A 22521-nucleotide genomic window follows, 5' to 3' on the forward strand; every position below is an offset into this window, starting at 1 on the left:
GTGGACGCGACACAGCAGCAGCAGCAATGGCGAACATCACCGACGCCACGTGCGACTTTGGACTCGCGCAGACGGAGGACGGTTGCATACGAACGCTGGCGTCCTACCACCCGAACTCGTACCACACGGTGCAGGCTGTTTACTTGGCCCTGGGCGGCGTCAGCGTCGCGGCCAGCGTCATTCTTTACGTTCGCTCCGTGAAGCACGAGGGCGCGCTGCTCCAGCAGTACAGCTTCTTGTTCTGCTGCTACGGTGCCGTGACTATGGTGATTCGAGGTGCAGACCCGCTCAGTTATGGGTATGTAATCCCACGTCCGATTAGCGCCTTCCTCGCCGATACCTGCACCGCCGCGCTTTACTCTGTGTAGTAAGTTCTTCCTGCCTCGCTCTCCTTCAAACGTTGGAGAGGTGCTTGACTAACCGATGTTTCCTCTGCGTCGCGCTTGTGCAGCATTATGGCTCTGGGTTACTGGGCCACCATCATCCAGCGCGGTGCAGCGGTGACCGACAAACCCCCGCACCTGGTCTGTCTGGAGAGCATTGCCATCGCCGTAGTCTGGACGTTCCAGGTCTTGTACGACATGTGCCTCTTCCTGTCCAAGGGCTTCAATCCGCAGGGCCTGGTGTACATGCAGCTCACCGTGAGCGCCTGTATGCTGGGAATCATCAGCACAGTCTTCCTCATCTACGGCCTGCGCGTGCTGAGTCGCCTACAGCAGTACGAGCGCCAGCTGAAGTTGCGCATGCCGAGCATGCACTCGGACCGCATGATGTCGAACCGGTCCTTCGACATGAACATGAGCGACGACGAGGACGGCACGCCCGTGATGCGAGATCGTAAGGTGCGTCAGCGCCCGCAGGAGGGCCACGCCTCCAAGATCAAGAAGATCCTGTTCGTGGTGGAGACGTGCTCTCTCATCGTCGTCGCCGCCCAAATGTACATGGCCATCGACCGCACGAGCGACACGCCCGTCGAGCTGTCCTGCGCGAATGGCCGACTGTGCGATACCGTCAAGTGCAGCGTGAACCTGCTCCACATCTTCCAGGTACCGTCGACGTCTGGCTGGCTGGCTGTCCAACGCTGCTGTGCCTGCTTCCGTTGCTAACTGTGTCTGCGTTGCTTGTTGCTCGTGCAGATCATGTGCATCTGGGTCGTCCTGTGGACCTTCCGCAAGATCCAAAAGAAGGCCGTCGTCCCGAGGCCGCACACCGTCGCGTAAGGCGGGCATGATGAGATCCGCCTTGGGCTCCTGAGGGCCACATGGCGCGGAGCAGGAACAGCTGATAACCTTTGTCTCCGTCGAGGCCACGAATGTATCTGTAGCGTGTGCACTATCAAATGAACTGTGTGAAGTCTCGTCGCCTCGGCCCCAAGCAGCGTTTAGCAAGTGAGACCAAGGCCCATGCTCAGCTCAGCTCATACGTTTGCCTGTGGTACTCTGAATCCGCAGGTTCACTGCAGGTAGTTGAAGTGAGCCCCATCTTCCTATATTATCACGACGGCCCAGACCGCTCCGGTATCAGCTAACACGGTCAATTTAATGCATCGACCTTTATGGTCTCTTTCGGTGCGTGTTGCTGCGATCGCGACTGGCAGAGCCTTTATCGGTACAGGACCACGTTAAACGGGGCAACATGATGCGCATATGTTTCGTGGACACCAAAACAGGAATGCTTGACCTGCGCTTCCCATCGGGAACGGCAGCGTCTCAAAGACGCGGAGGGACTTGGCAGTCAGCGCAGTACCGGGAAGGCATGGCCATTTCTAAAAACCCTTCGCGCTCGTCGCTCCGCCACGACCATGATGGGGCTCAACATCACGGACGCCACGTGCGACTATGGGCTCGCGCAGACAGCAGCAGGCTGCGTTCGGACGCTGGCGACCTACGACACCAGCGCGTATCTGCACTTCCAGATCGGCTACTGCGTCGTGGGCTCCGTGACGCTCGTCATGAGCGCCGCCATGTACTACCGAGCGGACAAGTACGACGGCTCGCCGCTGCAGCTCTACACGTTCCTACTCTGCTGCTATGCGTCACTCACGATGATCATCCGGGGCGCGGACCCCGCGAGCTATGGTCACATCGTCCCGCGCCCGGTCGGAGCTTTCCTCTCGGACTCGTGCACAGCTTCGCTCTACTCGGTGTAGTACGTTTTCGGTGAAGTCTCGTTTGTGGGCTTGGTTCGTGGTCTGACAATGGTTTCGTTTGGCTGTATGTTTCCATCTCGGCAGTATCATTGCACTGGGCTACTGGGCGACCATTATTCAGCGTGGTGCCGCGATGATCCACAAGCCGACACACCTCAAGTGCCTCGAGTACACGACCATCGCGTTCGTTTGGGCCTTCTACACCGCCTACGACATGTCCCTCTTTGCGTTCAAAGGTTTCATCCCACCGACCCTCAACTACATCCAGCTGGGTGTGAGTGCTAGTGTTCTGGGCTTGATTGCCCTGACATTTCTCATCTACGGACTGCGCGTGATGGTGCGCTTGCAGGAGTACGAACGGCAGCTGAAGTTACGGTTGCCTAGCTTCGACTCGGACTACGACATCTCGAACCACTCGTTCGAGTTGAATGTGAGCGACAGCGAGGACGACACGCCGGTTGCACAGGAACACCGGTTTGCTCCTTGTCGCCCACAGGAAGGACACACGGCCAAGATCAAGAGGATCCTGCTTGTCGCCGAGGCGGTGTCCATCGTGGTAATCGCTGGCCAAGTGTACATGGTCACCCAGGTCTCAAACGCCCCAGTAGAGCTCGCCTGCGCCAACGGCAGGCTGTGCAGCACGGTCAAGTCTAAGTGGAGCTTGTTGCATGTCTTCCAGGTGGTGGCCGTCTGGGCTATGTTGTATGTCTTCCGTGACGTTCAGAAGAAGAGCGTCATCCCACATCCGCGAGGAAGTACGGGATACTAGTTATTAAATGTGTAGGTAAACTATAAACCGTGAAAGGCAGGCCGAGCCTTCAACTGCGCTCGGTCGATTGAGTCAACTCGTAGTGCGAAGTGAGCACGGGCACTACTGTAGTACCGGTAATTTCAGGCACAGCAACCGCTGACCAAAAATCTGAAGTCCTTGCCTTTACTCGGTAACACGTGCGATGACACACGAGGCCCATGGACATTGCCACCTGAGTTCCTTGCTGCTCAGCGATACCGAAGAACGAACCGCCAATTGGTCCTACCTGCTGCAGCAAACGCACTTTGATAGTAGCGCCGCTCAGGGCTGCTTGTATGATGTGACGAGACTCTATGAATGCCATCCTACACATCTTGGCGACACCCACCAGACAGAAACCAGTCTTCAGTCAGTCACATCGGGAACGGTTGAGTCTCTCGATTCGAGACTGCGGAAACGACGGTTATCAGCACGCGCTCTATCGGATACCTTTGGTTCTGAAGTTGCAGCCGTCGGACAGGTGGTCGGTCTCACGGCGGATACACGTTGCTCACGCTCAAAGTCGCAGTGCATGTTGTAAGCGTGTCAATGAGTACACGCTCGCTGACAAGCTCTTACTGGATGCTGGGTGGATTCTGCCGCCAGAATGCGTGCTAGCCGCAGAGTTCTCCCCGACGGCCTCAGTTGTCAAATTCGCGTCGACCTGGTGAGCGCGTTCAGGACAGTTCATAGCTACCGGTGGCCATGATACTGGGCATGAACATCACCGACGCCACGTGCGATTTCGGGCTCGCACAGACGTCGACCGGGTGTGTGCGCACGCTGGCGTCGTACGATCAGAGCGGGTATCTGACCTTGCAGATCGCCTACTGCGTTGTTGGCGTCCTGACCGAACTAGCGAGCGCCATCATGTACTACCGAGCGGTGAAGCACGATGGCTCTCCAGTGCAGCAGTACTCGTTCCTACTCTGCAGCTACGCGTCGCTCACGCTGATCGTCCGCGGCGCCGACCCAACGAGCTACGGACACATCATCCCTCGCCCGATCGGGGCCTTCCTGACTGATTCGTGCACGGCTTCGCTGTACTCCGTTTAGTGAGTTTGCTCGGTCTGGCTCATTCAGCTGATCACGTCGAAAGACTAACAACAACTGTCATCCTTATCCCAGCATCCTGGCACTTGGGTATTGGGCCCTTGTCATTCAGCAGGGGGCGGCGCTTATGGGGAGACCCACGCACCTCAAAAGCATGGAGGCTGCGGCGATCACCTTCGTGTGGGCGTTCTACACAGCGTACAACATGTCGCTCTTCGCCTTCAAAGGCTTCCAACCCGCGGTACTGAACTACATACAGCTGTCTGTTAGTGCCTGCGCATTGGCCATCGTCGCGCTGGCGTTCCTCATCTACGGGCTGCGGGTGCTATCGCGCCTGCGCGCGTACGAGCAGGAGATGAAGCTGCGGATGTCCACTATGATGTGCGAGCGAATGGCGCCGAATCAATCGTTCAGTTTGATGCTGAGCGACGACGAAGAGGGTGTGCCCGTGGTTACAGAGCCCCGCTACGCGCGACGCCGGCCGAACGCCGGACACTCCGATAAGATCAAAAAGATCCTTATGGTGGCGGAGGCAATATCGGTTATCGTGATCGCAGGGCAACTGTACATGGCCATCACGAACGTCTCGAACTCGCCGGTGGAGCTCTCGTGCGCCAACGGGGCGTTGTGCAGCACCATCACGGCCAAGTGGAGCTTGCTGCACACCCTACAGGTTATATGCGTGTGGATCATCTTGTGGGTCTTCCGCGGCGTGCAGAAGAGGAGTGTGGCGCCGCGACCGCGAGGATCCGTGGTAGTGTGATAGTCTGGATGGGCGATAGCAGCCCCGTGAACGGTATATACCAGGTATATGCAGTCTCCCTGCGGGTGTCTTACTTACGTACCAGTACACCTGTGCCACCAAAGCACACGGTTGCATTGCGAGCAAGGCATCAGCGCTTTGAAAGTGTACTCTCTGCAGGATTCATAAGCTGATTCGATACCGCAGCCATCTGTTGAGATTACCAGGCCAGTGCTTCTTTGGGGCGGACCCGTCCCTACTGGCTTGTGTCTCCACTGCGCGGATCACCACAGAGAGAAGTTCGGGATCAGACGTCGGTGAGCATGAAGCTGAGTGACACTACGTGCTGGTTCGGCCTTGCGCGGACGGAGGCAGGCTGTGTGCGCACACTGGCATCGTACGACGAGGATTCCTACCTGCACGTGCAGATTGTCTACTGCGCTTTGGGTGTGCTGAGCGTGATTGCGAGCGCGCTCATGTACAGTCGAGCAGTCAAGTATAAAGGCTCTACGTTGCAGCACTATTGCTTCCTGCTGTGCACCTACGCCTCCGTGACTGTCGTCGTCCGTGCGGCTGACCCGGGTAGCTATGGCCACATTCTACCGCGACCGATCACTAGCTTCCTCTCGGACTCCTGTACGGCGGCGCTGTATTCCGTGTAGTACGTGACTGCATTGTCATGACCCTTCCTGTATCCAAGGTGACCTTGACTAAACGTTGTTTGTTTTTGTGTCTTTCCAGCATTTTGGCGCTTGGCTACTGGGCTCTCATCATCCAAAAGGGTTCCGTTATCGTCGACAAGCCGGTGAAACTCAAGTGCTTAGAGACCTCGGCGATCGCTTTCGTGTGGACATTCTACACGGCCTACAGCATGTCCCTCTTCGCGTCCAAAGGGTTCCAGCCCGTGTGGATGCTCTACCTGCAACTGGTTGTTAGTGCGTGCATTCTCGGGGCGATCAGCACGACGTTTCTCGTCTACGGTCTTCGCGTGCTGTCGCGTCTTCAAATGTATGAACGCGAGGCGAAGCTGCGGATGTCAAGCGCATTGTGTGAGCGCATGATGCCCAACGAGTCGTTTACTTTGGCCTGCAACAGCGACGACGGTGGAATCCCTATAATCCCCGAGCCACGATACGCACGCCGCCAACCACAAGAAGGTCACGCTACCAAAATCAAGAAAATCCTACTCGTCGCCGAGTCCGTTTCCCTTGTCGTGATGGTCGGGCAGCTCTACTTTGCGGTATCTCGTGCAGCCAACACACCGGTGGAATTGTCCTGCGCGAATGGGAAGTTGTGCAAAACGGTCAAGTCGAGCGTGAACGTGCTCCACCTCTTTCAATGCGCGTGCGTCTGGGCGTTGTTGTGGACTTTCAGGAGCGTCAAGAAGAAAAACGTCGTCCCGCAACCGATTGTATAACGAGTTGGCGGGAAGTGCAGGCAGCGGAGCCCCGGTCTTGTGCTGTAAAACCCCACAGGACGGAACCATGGTGCCAGGCGTGTATGTTCGTAGGCGTGGTCTTCGTACCCTAAATATTGTAAATGGATCATCGAAGTTGTTGAAGTATGTCGTCGAATAGTACTGTAAATGAAGTCTATGGATCGTGTGCTCAAAGAGATTGTTACAGTCGTTAGGTGTGGAATCGATTGCGACCACGTTGGCCGTCAACGAGAAGTTAAAAGCGATGAGCTACTGGTAGACGAGTATGTCCGACAGCAAGATTGTACAGTAGCTTAAAGCCACAACTGGCGCTGCTAACGTAGTGCAATCAAGTACGCCAGCAAGTACTCAACATATCACGCTTGAAAATGTGGATACCCCGCTTGAAAATGTGGCTGGAGCGTCAGTAGAGCCCTTTTCGAATCGCTGCAAACAGTTGCCTCGTCGATCGGATACCCGTACAACGCACCAACACACTGACATCATCGGCATTGCTGAACGACTCGTTCAACGAGATATGCAGATAGGCCGAGTTGCGGCCATGCGTTTCTTCGTCAGCTGGCCAAGGCGAACGTTTCCGCCCTTTGTTACAATAGAAGCCGTTGGCACGCATATTGCCCCTTCAACCATTTGAGTTTTAGTACATTGGGGCTGCCGTTGCAAGAAACCAATAAACTAAGCTTAGTGAGCAGTTCATGCATCCAAGCGCGTCGAAGTTGTCAGTCAGGCTTACACGGAATGACAAACTGCAAGAACATCGGTTGCTCTTCCATTTCGACACAAGACCCCGACCGCGACTAACACCGACTGCAGCACGAGCAAATCGCAGGCGCTTTTTCGTGCTACGCTTCGGCAGCGGCTGTGCAAGAGCTCAAGCTCAGGTATGAAAGATGTGAGTCGGTCCATTATTGAGCAGACAACAGCTGCAGGCGCGTAGCGGAGCTCGTGGTTCACGGGATGGGGTCCAAGGTGCACCTCGCAGGTTTCTACGACGGCACTCACTTTGCATTCTCCGCTGGTGAGCCGAAGTCGAGTGTAAGAGCAGCGACGCAGCACAGTAGACGAGCGTCAGAATGTCAAACATCACGGACGCGACCTGTGACTACGGCCTCGCCCAGACGGAGGACGGCTGTGTGCGCACGCTGTCCTCGTACAACCCGGACGCATATCTGCGCGTGCAGATTATCTACCTCGCTCTCGGCGCCGTGACAACACTCGCTAGCGCTGTCATGTACATCCGGTCACTCAAGTATGAGGCGTCCAAGCTGCAGCAGTACAACTTCCTCTTCTGCTGCTATGCGGCGTTGACAATGGTATTAACTGGCGCGGATCCGAAGAGTTACGGCCACATCATTCCTCGCCCCATCAGCAGCTTTCTGTCGGACTCGCTCACCGCCGCGCTCTACTCCGTGTAGTAAGTTTCTTGTTTTTAAGGCTTCATCACCTACAGGGTCAATGTTTTCTAACTTGTGTCGCTTGATCTGTTGCGTACAGCATTCTGGCTTTGGGGTACTGGGCTACCATAATTCAGCAAGGTGCTGCCATGGGTGAAAGACCAGCTCACTTAATCTGTTTGGAGACCATCGCTATCGCGGCGGTGTGGACATTTTACATTCTGTACAACATTGCACTCTTCCTGTCCAAGGGGTTCAACCGCTCGGGGATCACCTATCTGCACTTGATGTGGAGCGCGATCATGCTGGGCATCATTAGCACCGTCTTCCTAGTCTACGGACTCCGCGTTCTTTCACGCTTGCAGGCGTACGAGCTGGAGAAGAAACTGCGCATCCCGACCTTGGCATCGGAGCGCATGATGAATCACTCGTTCAACATGGGAAGTCTGAGCGACGACGAAGACGGCGTGCCTGTGGTGCAGGAGCCCAAATTCGCACACCGCGGGAAGCCGAAAGATGGTCATTCAGCCAAGATCCGCAGGATTCTCTACGTGACTGAGTCAGTGTCGCTTATCGTCATTGCCGCGCAGATGTACATGGCAGTAACTCACACTGCGAACGAGTCCGATGAACTCCAGTGCGCTAACGGCATCGGGTGCTCGTCCATCAAAGCCAACCTGAGCTACCTCAATGTGCTGCAGGTAGTTTGCATCTGGGTAGTGTTATGGGCGTTCCGGACGATCAAGAAAAAGGAGGTGGTCCCGCAGCCGCAAACGCAGGCGCATTATACCATGGCATAAGTGTTCGATGTAAGTGTAGTTTAGTTGTTCGTAATTCGTCGAGAGAGAATTTCTCGATAAGTAAATTGTACGGCCGGATCCATGAGATCACAAGAGACGATAAGTAAAGTAAAGGAGGGAAGGATGTCATAGAGCGAGACGCGATGCACCTTGGTGAGCTGGGTTCCTCATCCGTACAAAGATGAAAATTCGTGGCGTTTGCTGACTTCGACCACCAGTTCGACCATCTCACACTATGCAACTCTTGTCACGCGCTGCTGTCGTGCTGGATACCAAAGTGACAAGTTAGCGAAGACCCAATGGCCCGGACTCTACGGAATGGACATCGGACCTGTTACTGCCAGTCAGTGAACGAGCACGCTGGTAGTAGACGATCATTTACCAACTCGCGCTTGTCATCTACAGTGCCCGATGCTGAACATCACAGACTCGACGTGTTGGTATGGTCTCGCTCAAACGGAAGATGGATGTGTGAGAACACTAGCTTCCTATGATCCAAGGAGCTACCACACTTACCAGATCGTGTACTGCGTCGTCGGCGCGATGAGCCTTATCGCAAGCGCTACCATGACTGCGCGCGCGTTCAAGCACGACGGCTCCAAGCTTCAGCGCTATAACTTCACTTTCTGCTGCTACGCTTCCTTGACGATGATAATTCGAGGCATCGATCCGTCTAGCTACGACCACGTTATCCCTCGCCCCGTCAGCTCATTCCTGAGCGACTCGTGCACCGCCGCTCTCTACTCATGCTAGTACGTAACCAGCTCCGCGTCTCTGTCGTGTCACAATACTTTAAAGCTAACAATTTGTCGCGCCACGTACAGTGTTCTCGCATTGAGCTACTGGGCACTCATTATCCAGCAAGGTGCTGGAGTTGTCAACAAGCCGACACGCCTGAAATGTTTGGAGAGCGCAATTATCGTGTTTATCTGGGCGTTCTACATCGTTTACGACATGCTGCTCTTCATGTACAAAGGCTTCAATGCAACCGGACTGGCGTACGTACAGTTGGCAGTCAGCGCAATTGTGCTGGGCATCATTTGTGCTGTCTTCCTCATTTACGGACTTCGGGTACTCTCTCGAGTGGAAGACTTTGAAAGCCAGAAGGAACTTCGCAAACTAAGCATGCTTTCGGAGCGGATGATGAACCGGTCTTTCAACATAGAAACCCTCAGCGATGACGAAGACGGCGTGCCGGTAGTCGACGAGCCCAGGTTTGCCCGTCGTCGCCCGAACAGTGGGCATGCCACCAAGATCAAGAAGATTCTTTTCGTAGCGGTCAGTCTATCGCTTATTGTCATCGCTGGACAAATGTACATGGCAGTACAACGTACTCTCACTGTACCTAAGGAGCTATCTTGTGCCAATGGCATTGGCTGCGCCGACGTCAAGTCAAGCCTCAATTTGCTTCACGCACTGCAGGTAGTCTGCATATGGGTGATTTTGTGGACATTTCGAGGCATCCAAAGGAAAGAGATTCGGCCGCAGCCATTTTAAGCGAACACGCGCATCCAATACCAGGAAATTGCATACGACCAAGTCGTCCCCAAGTAGAAATCCGCTTGAGTAATAAGTAATAAAATAATCTTAGCCCACTGCTAGCATCGACAAACACTACAATGGATAGAACAATTCAAGAACCAAGAAAATTAAGCAGCGCTGTTTTGGTATTTGCCGCGCGAGAGGCTTTCACCACTTCTTATGCGCGCTGCGTTGCAGCCTGGTATTTCTTGTGGAACCAGTCAGCAATGTACGCGAAAGGTGCTTCAACTCCCGAGTTTTGTTGCTGCAAGTAAGCATGGGCAAAGTCAGCACGAATCCTGCAGCTGATACGAGATGTAAGAAAATGCCTACAGCAGAGCACTCGAAGTACTTTAGGTCGTTTCGCTCAGCAAACTCCTCAGCCTCCTTCGTAGTGATAGCGTCCCGGTTATTGTAACGCAGATCAGTCTTGTTGGCCAACAAGACACCTACCATCGTCAAGGCAAGGCATGCGTTATAAGATCATCGTACTCTAGAGCACGTCCTCTCAAACACACACCTGGGATATTGTGGTTTGGAGACGCGTCACGGACGTCCTGGTACCACTTGCTACACGACTTGAAGGACTCCTTGTTATTCACATCAAACACCACAAGAGCCATCGATGCGCCTTTATACTGGAATGCACCACAAGTTAGCACCTCTCTGACACACATCACTGGGAAATCAATAGGGCATACATGAACGGTGCCAAAGTCAAGTTGATTGAAGATGCTCTGTCCAGCACAGTCGAAGAGGTAAAGCTCCACAACGACGTTCGTTTCTGGGATTGCAACGCTTTTCGTCGAGAGCTCAACGTCGGATGTCTGCGAAGCACAAGAAACGTCAGCAATAAAGATATCGATACAGGTCATTCGCGTTTAACGTTAATGGTTATCTTACCATGACGTAGTTTTTCGGGTATTCGTGGCCGTTGCTCTTGAGAACCTGCAGCAAGGCTGTCTTGCCCACCGTTGCGTCCCCAACAATCGCCACTTTGCAGCGCAGCACGGTCTGCATCCGCATAACCCGAGTTAACATGAAAGGTGGGTCTATCTAATCGGAGTGAGTCCTCACCGTGCTCTTGTGCGTTGTCTCCATGCTGCGCAGCGCCGACATACTGGCCGTGGGTCTGTTCCTACGAATGATCCTCGAAAAGACGCCCAAACGAGCGGTCGTGCTTCTCGCAAACCGAAATCGCCCCAACACTTGGCGTTTTTTAGTTCAAAGCTTTATCTTACTGCGACCTGGCCATCGCCTTCCTATCTTCTCCAGGCAAAAATCTAGCACACTCTTCGTGCTCGTCACTCGTGGAGATATCGCTGAATTCCCTCATTTTGAGAAAACGCGCCGCTTCTTGTCTGAGCAACTCGCGAAGCACCACGAAACCAGCGGCACACTCAGCTATGAGCAGCAGCACGAGGCTTATGCCCGCGACAACATCGAAAGGAAGACGGTGCTCGGCGAAGAAGGTCAGGTAGACTAGTCCAGGGAACAGCGGGCAAGCTGACAGGAACATGAAGGCCGTGAGGGGGAATACTTGCACTCGCAGGTTCCCACGTGTTCCCAGGTAGTACCGAGCTACGTCTGTGGGAATCAGCACGACCAAGCAGCAAACAGGAAGTGCTCGTTGCAGCGATGAGTTATACTCGAGCGCAGCCAGCTTCCATACATTGAACAGATACTTTCCGTCAGTACATGAACTACTCGATCATTCCTACGCAAATGCAACTGATGCGCCTACCTTGTCGCGTAGAAGCAGACACGATATCGGGTAGAACAGCAGACCAAACCAAGCCTCAAAGCAGATTGCCTGCTGCAAAATAAGCCGCGCGCGCCGTCGCTGCTTGGCAAGCAGCATCCTCTACGCCGATCCTTGCTGCTACACCGAACCTTGGTGCGAAGAGTCCGCCTGAGAATAAACAGACCCCACAAACCAAAAAGAGGAAGATCGAATGGACTGTATTAGACTTGAGGTGTGGTGGATCTCGTTGCTTAGTGCAGGATGGTAGCTGTAGCGGCTCAGCAGTCGAGGTAGTTGGCAGCCATGAGCAGCTCCATGGCGATCTCCGGCTCGATGTTGAACTCCGGCAGCCGCGACGTGCTGTCCGAGTACTGCGTCTTGTAGTACATGTACTGCGAGACCTTCTCCAGGATGGGGGCGCTGATGTCTGGGAACGTGATCTCGCCCTTGCTCTCCGTGAATTGGCCTGCTCGCACCAGCAGCGACCGCAACAGTCAGGGCTCCAACTCTTCAGCTATTGTCAACGTTTTCAAGAGAGAAATGGGGCACGCGACGCACCGCTCAGCATGGCGCGGATGGTGCCGGACACCATGGCGCACTTCCTGCTGATGTAGATCTCGTGGCCTTCCGCACTGCAGTCACAGCGATAGATGCGCAATACAGTCAGCCCCTTCACCGCCAGATTGCCAAGCCTACAGAGAGCGCCGCGAGCTCGAACTTGCACGAGCGGCAGCGCAGGCGCCAGCGTTACCTGATGAGCTTGACCATGTCGAGCGCCGGGGCCGCGTCGCCTCCTTCCTGTGCCATGCTTCGCGCGCTACGCTCCACTCGGAGTATCGTCGAATTTGCTTAGCCGTTTCAAAACACCCGATAAATCCACTAGATACTGAAAACCTGTTCAACGCACTCAAATGACTGCAACTTTTGGTCTCTGAAGCGATCTTTGCCCACATGGCGCTGAATAATGATGGAGGTCAGCTCGACGGTGGCGTTTGACGTGGCTGTGGCGGTGTTGTGCGCACTGGCGGCGGCGGTGCTTCTATCCAAGCTAACAAGCGCAGCACGTGGCGGATCCAGCGTGTTCCTGCAAGTGGTGCTCATTGGCCTGGTGACCGTGCAGTTCTTCTACCTGTACCAAGCGTCACGACACCAGCTCCAGGAGCTCCGATAGCTGTTGCGCGTGGGCGAACACACGGAATAACAGAGAGAGCTGCAGTCTTTGCAGTGTGTCCTTGTTACCAACTGTCCCTTCTCCTGCTCCTGCTTTGGTTGCACAAGGCCGCGCAGCTTAGCCGGCCTGGTTCTTGAGCACCTGGAAGACCTTCTTCTTGATCCACTCCTTGCCGCAGGGCAGGTACGTCTTGGTCTCGAGGTCCAACACGAGCGCGCTGAGGTCCGTGAGCGAGTCGATGTACGTGTACAGGTCCTGGATGTCGTACGTGATGTTCTTCAGGTTCGGGTTCAGCTGCTTGAGCTTGGCCTCGTACATCTTGACCACGCCGTCCATGCCGCCGTTCACCGACTCGAAGTCCAGGTACGTGCGCGAGTTCGGGTCGCGCGTGTACTGCACCAGGATGATGGTGTGCTTGGCCTGTCGGAATTCCGCCTGCAGATACACACACAGCGTCAGTCCCAGAGGCCTACCAGGCAGCCAGACGAGGAAGCCCTCCACCTTACCATTCTTCCGCCCTTCGCCGTGAGATCCCCCTTCCGAGTCTGTCTGACTGGCGGTAAAATACCTGATTTAGGTCGCTGTGTGCGCCACATCATGTTGGTGTGCCGCACACGACGATCCGCCCAGCGGACGCGACCTTTGAGGATCCACCATTGACCCCTCCGCTGCCGCACTTGACGCTCCGATGGAGGGCCAGGACGACGCGCGCGGCGCCGCCGCGGGCAAGTCGGCCACCGTGCTGTTCGACGCGTCCAAGAAGGAGCAGTTCTACCCGACCAGCGGGCTCAAGAAGCTCGCGCGCAAGCTCAAGCCGCTGTGCCGCGTGGACGTCAACAAGGACGACCTGTCCCGCGACCGGATAAAGGACGCCAATGTGTTGGTGTTCGCCGGCGTGCGCGAGCGCTTCAGCTCCACCGAGTTCGCCACGCTCAAGGACTTTCTCGGCGGAGGCGGCAGCATCCTGCTCATGCTGGGCGAGGGCGGCGAGCAGACGTTCGACACCAACCTCAACGGCTGGCTCAAGGAGTGCGTGGCTCCCAGTCTGCAGTAGTTATGGATAATGGGTTAAGTTGACATTTGCTTGTGTTGGCTGTGCCGCTGCAGTTTTGGCATCTTTGTGAACCCGGACGCAGTCATCCGGACAGTCTACCACAAGTATCACCACCCCAAGGAGGTGCTCATCTCGAGCGGTGTCGTGAACAGAGAGCTCGCGCGCATGGTACCGTCCGCTATTGACCGTGTTGATAACTAACTGAGCTGGGAAACTAATGCGGGTGGGTTATCCAATGCGGCAGGTCAATGAGCTATACGGCAGGAAAGATCTATTGGCGGCGGGGCGCGACGCGAGTCCTGGCGCAACCAAGCCGACCGGACCGGGTGGTGCACTGGAAAAGGATCAAAAGGGCCTTACTTTCGTATACCCTTATGGAGCTACGCTGACGGTGAAGAAACCAGCGGCACCGCTACTATCTTCGGGCTTCATCTCGTATCCGGTGAACAGACCGGTTGTTGCTGCGTGGCAAGAAGGCGGTGTTGCAGGGCCCGCGTCGAAATCAGGAAGGCTTGTCGTTTTTGGATCAGCACAGTGCTTTGTAGACGAATGGATCGACAAGGAGGAGAACTCGAAGTTGCAGGAGATAATTTTCCGCTGGTTGCTTAAAGACAAGGGCATCAAGCTAAATCACCAGGATGCTGAGGACCCGGATCTGAACGAGTATGTCCGGTTGCCTGACACGCAAGCACTAAGCGACCGGCTGCGATCCTGTATGCAGGAGAGCGAGGAGCTTCCTAAAGACTTCACAAGGCTTTTCGACGACTCTCTCTTCAAATTCGACACTTCGCTCATTCCTGAGGCTGTAAACCTTTACCGAGAGCTCGGTGTGAAGCACGAACCTCTCACACTTATTCCACCCCAGTTTGAATGTCCATTGCCTCCACTCAAATCAGCAGTGTTCCCGCCAGCATTGCGTGAGCCTCCACCACCGGCATTGGACCAATTCGATCTCGACGAGCATTTCGCTAGCGAGTCATTGCGGCTCGCACAGCTTACCAACAAATGCTCAGACGACGACCTGGAGTACTACGTACGCGAGAGCGCCGACATCCTTGGTATCCTGCCGCGGCTTGATCCAGAGCGTAGCGATGCCAAGCACGTCCTCGAGTTTATCTTCCAGAAAATTGTCAATTTCAAGAAGCTCAACCAGGACACAGCACCCGTTGTCGTTGGTTCCAGCGGCCTGAATGCAAACTCAAACATGGAGAGCGCAGGTAATCTAGCATCAACACGGGCGTCGTCCCTGGCGAACCTTGCAGAGTCTAAGGAATCAAAAGAGTCTACCCCACCTCCCAGCTTTCGAAGCCGGTTGGATGACGATGCTGAAGACGATGGTAAAGCTTCCACACCGTGAGATGCACAGTCTTCTCCAGCCGTGTTTAGCACTATAGCGCAAGTATAGTAGACAGCAGCAGGGAGTGAGATGTTATGCTGTAAAATCACTTTATTCGAAAAGCAAGAAGGTATTTGGTACCAAGCTACTTGCGAGGCTTCTGGTATACGGTGCTATTGCGGCCTAGCGCGTAGCCTCGAGCACCTGCAAGTTCTGCTGAAGCTTCATTACGGATATGCTGCACGTGCTCGTGCGAACTTGCACGAAGCCGCTTTTTGGTAGTAGCAAGAACGTCCCCGAATTGCCTAGTTGCAACGTCCAACTGCCGCTGCAACTCGCTGCGCTCCTGTCGACGAGATTCCAGGCGTTTGCACATGGGAGTGTACCGCACCATAATGTTGGCCACCTCGCGATCAATGTGGCCGATCTCACTCTCATAATGGTCGATTGCTGCCTGGGTGATGGCTTGCTTCTGCCGCATCGCAGCGACCAGCTTGTCCAGCTCACCAATCTGTTCAGAGTCGCAAAGGTTAAATACCACGATAAGCTATCGCGCCCTACTGTCGTCGGTCACGTACGCGAAGAGTGGCAAGCATAGACACGTCTCCCTTCTCCAGAGCTTGGCGCTCCATAAGCGTCACTCGGGAAGGCTAAAGCACATTCAAGAAAACTTTAGCACGATCAAGAGTGAAAACCAATCCACATCCACCTAGCTTACACTGCTTGGGGTGCCTGTAGCCTGAGGACCGGCAGCACTCATTATTCCTCGCAGCAGCAACGACGTAACCTGTAAACTCCCACTGAGCACCGAGCTGGTTATCAGAGCGGACAGCGTCGCCGTCTTGGCTCCAGCTAAATATAATACGCCGCAGCACGACAAATGTGTGCGTTCTGAGAGTCCTGCACAAGTCACAGCACCAACTCGAACTACTGCAATTGCACGCTGGAGAATGCTTCGATATCGCGAGGGAGAGTATCTATTCACCGTTTTCCGTCCGTCCTACGTCGTCTGCCAAAACGCACGCAGCTCAAAGTGCCGCATGTAGCGTATCTCCCCCAAGAAAAAACTCAACCTCCTCTTCACTCCACGTCGAACTGCCAGGACATCCTCATCATCTGCTGCGTCGCCTGCACCTCCTTTAGACTATAGGAAGAGTGGGGGACAGCAGAGTCTCTGCCTGCCTGTCGACTCGGACCTAACGTAGCGAGCGCGCCGCTTATCCGTACTGCAGGCGGAAGACGTCGTTGTGGATGTAGTACTGGCCGGGCTGGTGGGCCACGAGCTGGAACACCTGCGTGAACTGGATCGGGTTGTTCTCCTCGATCTGGATCTTGCCCTGCACGAAGATGATCATGGCGTTGCCCGACGTGGACGGCTGGATATCCAGGGTGGGATACTCGTGGCGCACAGTCGGCAGCCCCTGCAGCTTAGCCATGATGGCTTGCTGGCCCGTGGTCAGCTGGCCCTCCCAGCTCAGGTTCGACACGTCTTGCTGGAGGGATCAGAGGACAGTGATACACAGCTTCTTCTTAGTTACTTTTGCATTTGGGCTATTCTCCAGAGGTGGAGACACGGAAACGTACGTAGAGGCTGAGGAGCCCCGCCCGGTTCGTGTCGAACGTGGTGTAGTAGTGCTGCACGAAGGCCTTGGCGACTTCCTCGGCAGACATGGTCTCTCCTTGCGCTTGCTTCCTTCCCGCCGCCTTTTAGACTGGCGCTGAGTATGCGCCAAGTATTCGTGGTGCGCAGGAACACACCGTGTTTTGGCAATTCTGGATCAGCAAGGGTCGACATTGGTGGAAAACAGTTTGAATTTCAGCAAATAAGATCGAGGAGCCTTATCATTGGATGAAACTATGCAGGAACAACATGGCTACACTTCGTGGACTCGCTGGCGGACACCTTGATGCTGGGGGGCTCACAGCGCACAGACCCGCTGGGACGCCAGAGCCTCCGAGGGGGCCAGATCGCGCTCGACGACCTCCGAGGCCGCCGAGGGCGAAATGCTGGGACTGCCGAGCAATCGAAGCTGCTGCAGGGTCAGGAACGACTCGAACAGCTCCCTGGAATCGTCGCACTTGGGGATCACGTGGCCCTGGGAGTGCACCGAAGTCAGCACGCGGTTCTCGATGGTCTGGTAACAAGGACAACAACAACATGTCAGCTTCAAGAGCACCCTCTTCATAGCGTCGAACGCAAAGTAAACGAACCTCTTCCTGTTTAAATATGTCCACCACTTGCTGGCTCTTGGCCGCCGGGATGACGTAGTCGTTCGAGCCGAACACGTGCAGCGACGCGATGCCCGGCAGCACACCCGAGTCCAAAGAGTACTGCGGGGATCCCAGGTAGCTGCCGACGAGCACAGCCAGCTTCGGAGACCACTGTAGCTCCTCACGGGCCTGTGCAGAAAGATCGACCCAACATCGTCAGGAACTGCGTCAGCTACTGCGTGCACTAACAAACACCGCTGCATATCCCACCCACCTCACGCGAACACATCCACGCTGCGAGACTCGCTCCCTGCGAGAAACCGACCACGCCGTCCACGTCGCCGACCTCGTCCAACTTGGCGCGCAGGAAGGCCAGCAGCACGCCGCGGTCTCCGTCCAAGCTGCCGGGGTCCTCCTGGTGGATGCCCAGCGGCCGCCACCACGCGCGGAACTCGGTCGTCTTCTTGGCGCAGCGCACGCGCTTGGGCTTGCTGGACGCGGCGCAGGAGGCGCTCGCGCGCTTGCTCTGGCGCGCCAGAATCGGCGGCACGACGGTGAAGGGCCCGTTTAGGAAGACGAAGTCCACGCTCGCGTCGGCGCCGCGCAGTGACTTGGTCTTGGCCGAGAACGTGGCCGCGTCCTGGTACATGCCGTGCAGGCACAGCAGCCGCAGCTTGCGCTCCGTGCTCCGGCCCAGCAGGCGCGCCGCCGTCATGTTGGCGCTGCGCAACGAGCTCGGGAATGCGCCGGAGCCAGCGCCTCCGCCAGCAAAACTCGCGATTTGTAGCTGCCGCCCTTTAAATGGTACCCTATCGATTCCCAGATGAATATGAGGTTTTACTGGTCATAAGTGATACAAATTAGATTTGCGACGTATCAAATTATAGATACTTGATGTATCGGGACAGGTTTTGCATTTGACGGTACGTACCACGGTACGAACGTGCGACATCGACTTGGCAGCGTCACGACCAATCACGGCGAACACGCCATTTTTGCAACCTGCGACGTGTGTGGGCTCAGATCGCGACGGTCGGAGACCATTCGATCCGCGCAGCGAGATTCCGATTTGGCTCGGCAGGCGCGCGCGCGCAGCAGCCGTTGCTGTGAGGTTTGGTCGGCGCGAGCAACTACGATGTACACTTCGAGCGTCAATGTTGCGATACGTCGACATGCATTTGATATGCAGTAGTGTGCTCGTACATGCACTCGGTGTGACGTACAGGTTGTCGTTACAGTACTCTCAATCGGTCTGGAAAGGAGCGGGGAATACTTAACCGGTGATATATGATTGCTATCTAACGCTCCTGCACTGTTGGAGGTTCATTTTTGCGAGTTGGTCAGTCGGTACGTGTACATGTACTCCTAAGAGCTTGCTCTGGTTGATAACAGCAAGTCCAAGTTGAAAGCGCTGGCGGTGTTGCGCCCGACAGGACGATGTTCGTAACGCAAAGTGTTCTTCGTCTTCGGCATCGACACACTCATCACGTGTGGATCGGCTTATGTTCGATCTCACTGGTTTGCCCTAAAGCACACGGCAGCGTACCAAACACGCATTGCTTGGAACTAGTCGAGCATTTCCATTCTAACAGTTTTGCCACCAGAGACTTCATTGAACGTCAATGCACAGGAGCAAGTCAATATGGTGAAGCGGTGCAATGTAAGCCTGCCCCTTCAGCGCATTTATACAGCTGCCTAGACAGTTCTACGTTGAATTTTATCTCTGCTTGGGTGAGAGTCTCTATGTCTTGCGTGGAATCCGGAAGTCTGGGCCGTACAGGTGCTCTAGGTACAGTGTTCGTCGCGCCGGACAGAGTACGCGGAAGTCGGCGAATGGGCAGCTCAGCAAAGGAAACACGTAGTATCGTGGGATCAGAAGCAGCTTGGCGTACCGGTCTATCTGCAAACACTTCGAGCACGCGTGCCAGCAGCTCGACGGGTGGGTGCCCAGCATTTCAACCCCGTTGGCCTCAGATTCGACAAACACGAACACATCCACGTAGAAGCCGTAGGTCTTGTCCACCAGTCGAGCGGGGATATTCCAATCTCGATCGCGGGCACGGTGGATGTTGCTGTCGTAGACTTGGAGTTCGTATCCGTCTGGAACGGTCCAGTGGTTGTCTCGAAGCTGCTCGTAGCCTTCCATCGTCATGCCAAAATCGGCATCATCGTCCCATGGGATGACAGATTGTGTTCGGAATTGACCCAACAAGGTGCCGCTGTCGACCCAGTAGTCCACGTCTCTCTTGTCCAGCATTGCACTGAAGGTGCGCACGAGCTCTGTGATGGATTCGGTGCGCTTGCGAGCAGTGACACAGGCTTCTGGTCGGTAGTAGTGGCTATCGATGTGCCCTTCGAGCTCCACGCACCAGTAGCTGCGGATCCCAGAAGGCAGGCTACGCAACAGCGCGTGGTCCATCTCCGCAAGCTCCAATAATTGCCACCAGCATAGTGATGAGAGAAGCAGCGCCGCCAATGCTCCAACCGACCACCGAGAAGCAGAGCGACGCAGTGCAGGCCGCCACGCCGCCCAGAGCCCTAGCATACGAACGGAACAAGTTCTTCGTGACCCCAACGTTCGGCTGGACGACGTCGTCTCGGCTGTACACAATACACAGAGAAGACAGAGGCGAGGGTTAGAAGCCACGAGCGTCCCCGCGGGCACTGACCGATCTGGCAGCCTGGATACTAAAATGAAGAGTGAGTGCACAGACAGACGCTTGCAACGCAGTCGACATGTCTGAAAGTACATGTATCCACGGCTGGAAAGCTTCCTGAAGCGCTCGCACTGCTGCCGACAACTTCAACACACAACCTTAGCGCATGGCGTCTTGCACGAAAGCTTCACATATCCCATATCCGGATGCTACCTTGCACTCTGAATCATGCAGCGCTGAAAACACCACCTCCAGTGGAGGTGGAGTTACTCCACTCAACACTTTGTCAACAAAACCCTTAACATTGCTTCAATATCCCCTTTGTAGGCACCGTTCTACCAGCTCGCAACGTGATCCACATCCGCTCTACACGGCGAGCGCCTCCGTGATATTACGGTAGCGCTCGCTGTCCTTCTCCGCCAGGTAGTCCGGGTCGTTGGCGACACGCTGTCGTAGCATGTCCTTGAATTTGTTCTCGTAGACCTTGGCCATACCGGTCTGCACCAGCTGCGACACGACACCGTCGCGCAGCTCCTGCCACTGGCGATTGTGCTCCAGCTGCGAGGATCGCACGGCCTCGTTGAGCATGTTGGCCAGCATCGTGCCCGTCTCCATGTACACGTTCGGCATGGAGGACGGCGTCGTGCGGTACGACCTACTGTGCGGCTTGGTCAGCACCTTGGCCGCGCTGGCCACGCGCAGTTTGGTGGCGTCCTTGTCGATGGTCGTGAGCCAGTCTTCCTGCTCGGCGCTGGGCACGTGGCGCCTCACGAGCTCCTGCCAGGACACTGGCGGCTGCTGCAGCGAGTTGGCGCCGCCTCCGAACATGGGGTTGGCGCCGGCGTTGCCGCCGAACATTTGGGACATCATGGGCATCATCTGGGACATCATTTGGCTCAAGTCGGGCATGTTGGGCGGGGCAGTCGCGGCGCTAGGGGCCGCCATGGCTCCATGGGCCCACGACGGCGGCACAGCGGGGGTGGCCGCCTGCTGCGCCTGTTGCTCTTCCTCTTCCTCCGCCATCTCCATGAGCATGTCGTCCGCCAAGCTGTCCAGCATCTCGTCGTCCGAGAGGGACATGTTGTCCAGGATGTCGTCGCTCATACTCGCGGCCAAGTCCAAAGCTATTGTGACAGTTGACGGGCGCGATTGACAGTTGTGGAGCATATTTCACAGTTTCAGAGCGCTTTCTACAGATTACGAGCACACGAAGCTGTATTGGGGGTCGTAGCTCTGGAGAGCTACGTTGCGACTTCAACTACAGTACCTACTTCTTGCCCTTCTTGCCGGCCTTGACGGGCTCGTCGAGGACGACGATCTGGTCCTCGTGCACGCCGAACATCTCTGGGAGCACCTCCAGCAGCTCCGTGACGCAGTCGCCCTGCAGCTGGATCTGCTGCTGGCCCTGGTCCGTCTTGGACAGCGACGAGCTGCAGGCGAACTTCTTGCCCATGCTCTTGCAGGCGTCCTTGATGTTGACGCCCTCGAAGTCCTCGAGGCCCGTGACGAAGGTGAGGCGCTTGCGGCCCTTGCGCGAGCTCTTGGAGATGGTCACCATGCAGTTCTCCTTGCGCTTGGCGGCCTCCTCGATCTTGTTCTTCTTCTTCTTCTTGACGGTCTTGCCCTCCACCTCGAGCATGATGCCCTCCACGCCGTCGGCGATCTGCTGCTCCACCTCCAGCAGCTCAACCACCGTGCGGTTGTACTTGGTGAGCACCAGGTCGGGGCAGTGCTCGGCCAGCCACGGCTTGCACTCGTTGAACATGGGGCCGTACTCGCAGTACTCGGGCGGGAACGTGTCGATGGGGCAGTACACCACGTTGCGCAGCTTGGGCTGGCCGTCGTCCTGTTCGTCGTTCTCCTCATCGTCATCCTCCTCATCGTCGTCATGCTCCTCGTCGTCCGAGTCGCCCGGCTCGGGGCCGTACTTCTTGACGAGCGCGTCAAAGAGCTTGGACTCCTTGCCTCTGTACTTGGCCAGCACCTGCGGCACGTCGCCCACCTTCTCGGGGTTGTACTTGCGGTAAAAGGCCAGCAGCCGCTGGTGGTTCAGGTCCTTCGCCTCGGCTTCGTCGTCTTCCTCCTCGTCCTCATCCTCGTCCTCCTCCTCTTCCTCCTCTTCCTGCTCCTCCTTCTGGGCGTCGAACTGCTCGTCCTCCGCCGGCTCGGGGCCGTACTTCTTCACCAGCGCCGAGAACAGCTGCGTCTCGCGCCCTTTGAAGCGCTCCAGCACGCCGTCGATCTCGTGCAGCTTGTCGGCGTTGTACTTCTGGTAGAAGCGCGTGAGGCGCTCGCGGTGCGGCGACATGGCGGCAAGCTCTTCCTGCTTTGCCACCCGTTAGGATTACCTCTCCAACGCGATAACAACACATCTGGATATACAGTATTTCTCACTATAAACCTTGAAAATAAATGTAATGAGGTATCAAGAGAAGTTTCTGTTTGAACTTACTCAGTAGAT

General features: G+C 55.8%; 17 protein-coding genes across 18 annotated transcripts; 7 read left to right on the forward strand and 10 right to left on the reverse strand.

The window, feature by feature from the left end:
- Window positions 1–26: 26 nt before the first annotated feature.
- On the forward strand, window positions 27–1220 carry IUM83_10184 (uncharacterized protein; the record flags this gene model as incomplete). The annotated part of the gene is made up of 3 exons (XM_067934672.1): window positions 27–367; window positions 452–1046; window positions 1137–1220. The coding sequence occupies 3 exons, from the start codon at window positions 27–29 to the stop codon at window positions 1218–1220; spliced, it is 1020 nt and encodes a 339-aa protein (XP_067793149.1).
- Window positions 1221–1801: 581 nt separating this feature from the next.
- On the forward strand, window positions 1802–2918 carry IUM83_10185 (uncharacterized protein; the record flags this gene model as incomplete). Its single annotated transcript, XM_067934673.1, has 2 exons — window positions 1802–2148; window positions 2234–2918. 2 exons carry the CDS (start codon window positions 1802–1804, stop codon window positions 2916–2918), a joined length of 1032 nt encoding a protein of 343 aa, XP_067793150.1.
- Window positions 2919–3644: 726 nt separating this feature from the next.
- On the forward strand, window positions 3645–4755 carry IUM83_10186 (uncharacterized protein; the record flags this gene model as incomplete). The annotated part of the gene is made up of 2 exons (XM_067934674.1): window positions 3645–3994; window positions 4068–4755. The coding sequence occupies 2 exons, from the start codon at window positions 3645–3647 to the stop codon at window positions 4753–4755; spliced, it is 1038 nt and encodes a 345-aa protein (XP_067793148.1).
- A 302-nt stretch (window positions 4756–5057) lies between these two features.
- Window positions 5058–6151, forward strand: IUM83_10187 (uncharacterized protein; the record flags this gene model as incomplete). The annotated part of the gene is made up of 2 exons (XM_067934675.1): window positions 5058–5395; window positions 5476–6151. The coding sequence occupies 2 exons, from the start codon at window positions 5058–5060 to the stop codon at window positions 6149–6151; spliced, it is 1014 nt and encodes a 337-aa protein (XP_067793062.1).
- Window positions 6152–7245: 1094 nt separating this feature from the next.
- On the forward strand, window positions 7246–8366 carry IUM83_10188 (uncharacterized protein; the record flags this gene model as incomplete). Its single annotated transcript, XM_067934676.1, has 2 exons — window positions 7246–7586; window positions 7667–8366. The coding sequence occupies 2 exons, from the start codon at window positions 7246–7248 to the stop codon at window positions 8364–8366; spliced, it is 1041 nt and encodes a 346-aa protein (XP_067793151.1).
- Window positions 8367–8933: 567 nt separating this feature from the next.
- IUM83_10189 (uncharacterized protein) lies at window positions 8934–9863 on the forward strand (the record flags this gene model as incomplete). Its single annotated transcript, XM_067934677.1, has 2 exons — window positions 8934–9118; window positions 9191–9863. The coding sequence occupies 2 exons, from the start codon at window positions 8934–8936 to the stop codon at window positions 9861–9863; spliced, it is 858 nt and encodes a 285-aa protein (XP_067793063.1).
- Window positions 9864–10065: 202 nt separating this feature from the next.
- Window positions 10066–11006, reverse strand: IUM83_10190 (Intraflagellar transport protein 27; the record flags this gene model as incomplete). Its single annotated transcript, XM_067934678.1, has 6 exons — window positions 10066–10152; window positions 10221–10336; window positions 10408–10525; window positions 10589–10714; window positions 10791–10901; window positions 10965–11006. The coding sequence occupies 6 exons, from the start codon at window positions 11004–11006 to the stop codon at window positions 10066–10068; spliced, it is 600 nt and encodes a 199-aa protein (XP_067793034.1).
- Window positions 11007–11124: 118 nt separating this feature from the next.
- Window positions 11125–11748, reverse strand: IUM83_10191 (transmembrane protein 17; the record flags this gene model as incomplete). Its single annotated transcript, XM_067934679.1, has 2 exons — window positions 11125–11550; window positions 11632–11748. The coding sequence occupies 2 exons, from the start codon at window positions 11746–11748 to the stop codon at window positions 11125–11127; spliced, it is 543 nt and encodes a 180-aa protein (XP_067793033.1).
- Window positions 11749–11909: 161 nt separating this feature from the next.
- IUM83_10192 (Transcription elongation factor B polypeptide 1) lies at window positions 11910–12438 on the reverse strand (the record flags this gene model as incomplete). 2 transcript variants are annotated; one of them, XM_067934680.1, is made up of 3 exons in its annotated part: window positions 11910–12097; window positions 12190–12263; window positions 12383–12438. In XM_067934680.1, the coding sequence occupies 3 exons, from the start codon at window positions 12436–12438 to the stop codon at window positions 11910–11912; spliced, it is 318 nt and encodes a 105-aa protein (XP_067793036.1). The 2 variants fall into 2 exon arrangements, with proteins under 2 accessions (XP_067793036.1, XP_067793037.1); XM_067934681.1 differs by having other exon boundaries at window positions 11910–12100.
- Window positions 12439–12919: 481 nt separating this feature from the next.
- IUM83_10193 (protein enhancer of rudimentary) lies at window positions 12920–13311 on the reverse strand (the record flags this gene model as incomplete). The annotated part of the gene is made up of 2 exons (XM_067934682.1): window positions 12920–13237; window positions 13309–13311. 2 exons carry the CDS (start codon window positions 13309–13311, stop codon window positions 12920–12922), a joined length of 321 nt encoding a protein of 106 aa, XP_067793035.1.
- Window positions 13312–13490: 179 nt separating this feature from the next.
- IUM83_10194 (Intraflagellar Transport Protein 52) lies at window positions 13491–15213 on the forward strand (the record flags this gene model as incomplete). Its single annotated transcript, XM_067934683.1, has 3 exons — window positions 13491–13831; window positions 13910–14024; window positions 14101–15213. The coding sequence occupies 3 exons, from the start codon at window positions 13491–13493 to the stop codon at window positions 15211–15213; spliced, it is 1569 nt and encodes a 522-aa protein (XP_067793030.1).
- A 124-nt stretch (window positions 15214–15337) lies between these two features.
- On the reverse strand, window positions 15338–15824 carry IUM83_10195 (uncharacterized protein; the record flags this gene model as incomplete). Its single annotated transcript, XM_067934684.1, has 2 exons — window positions 15338–15703; window positions 15771–15824. 2 exons carry the CDS (start codon window positions 15822–15824, stop codon window positions 15338–15340), a joined length of 420 nt encoding a protein of 139 aa, XP_067793029.1.
- A 585-nt stretch (window positions 15825–16409) lies between these two features.
- IUM83_10196 (Nuclear transport factor 2) lies at window positions 16410–16863 on the reverse strand (the record flags this gene model as incomplete). The annotated part of the gene is made up of 2 exons (XM_067934685.1): window positions 16410–16685; window positions 16777–16863. The coding sequence occupies 2 exons, from the start codon at window positions 16861–16863 to the stop codon at window positions 16410–16412; spliced, it is 363 nt and encodes a 120-aa protein (XP_067793032.1).
- Window positions 16864–17111: 248 nt separating this feature from the next.
- IUM83_10197 (ovarian cancer-associated gene 2 protein) lies at window positions 17112–18118 on the reverse strand (the record flags this gene model as incomplete). Its single annotated transcript, XM_067934686.1, has 3 exons — window positions 17112–17327; window positions 17404–17592; window positions 17678–18118. 3 exons carry the CDS (start codon window positions 18116–18118, stop codon window positions 17112–17114), a joined length of 846 nt encoding a protein of 281 aa, XP_067793031.1.
- A 1026-nt stretch (window positions 18119–19144) lies between these two features.
- IUM83_10198 (uncharacterized protein) lies at window positions 19145–20315 on the reverse strand (the record flags this gene model as incomplete). Its single annotated transcript, XM_067934687.1, has 4 exons — window positions 19145–19831; window positions 19893–20004; window positions 20122–20204; window positions 20274–20315. 4 exons carry the CDS (start codon window positions 20313–20315, stop codon window positions 19145–19147), a joined length of 924 nt encoding a protein of 307 aa, XP_067793028.1.
- Window positions 20316–20426: 111 nt separating this feature from the next.
- On the reverse strand, window positions 20427–21164 carry IUM83_10199 (uncharacterized protein; the record flags this gene model as incomplete). Its single annotated transcript, XM_067934688.1, has 1 exon — window positions 20427–21164. The coding sequence occupies one exon, from the start codon at window positions 21162–21164 to the stop codon at window positions 20427–20429; it is 738 nt and encodes a 245-aa protein (XP_067793027.1).
- A 163-nt stretch (window positions 21165–21327) lies between these two features.
- IUM83_10200 (rna-binding protein) lies at window positions 21328–22368 on the reverse strand (the record flags this gene model as incomplete). The annotated part of the gene is made up of 1 exon (XM_067934689.1): window positions 21328–22368. One exon carries the CDS (start codon window positions 22366–22368, stop codon window positions 21328–21330), a length of 1041 nt encoding a protein of 346 aa, XP_067793019.1.
- Between the last annotated feature and the right edge of the window lie 153 nt (window positions 22369–22521).

Source organism: Phytophthora cinnamomi (genome assembly GCF_018691715.1).
Source record: "Phytophthora cinnamomi strain GKB4 chromosome Unknown Contig30, whole genome shotgun sequence".
NCBI lineage: Eukaryota > Oomycota > Peronosporomycetes > Peronosporales > Peronosporaceae > Phytophthora > Phytophthora cinnamomi.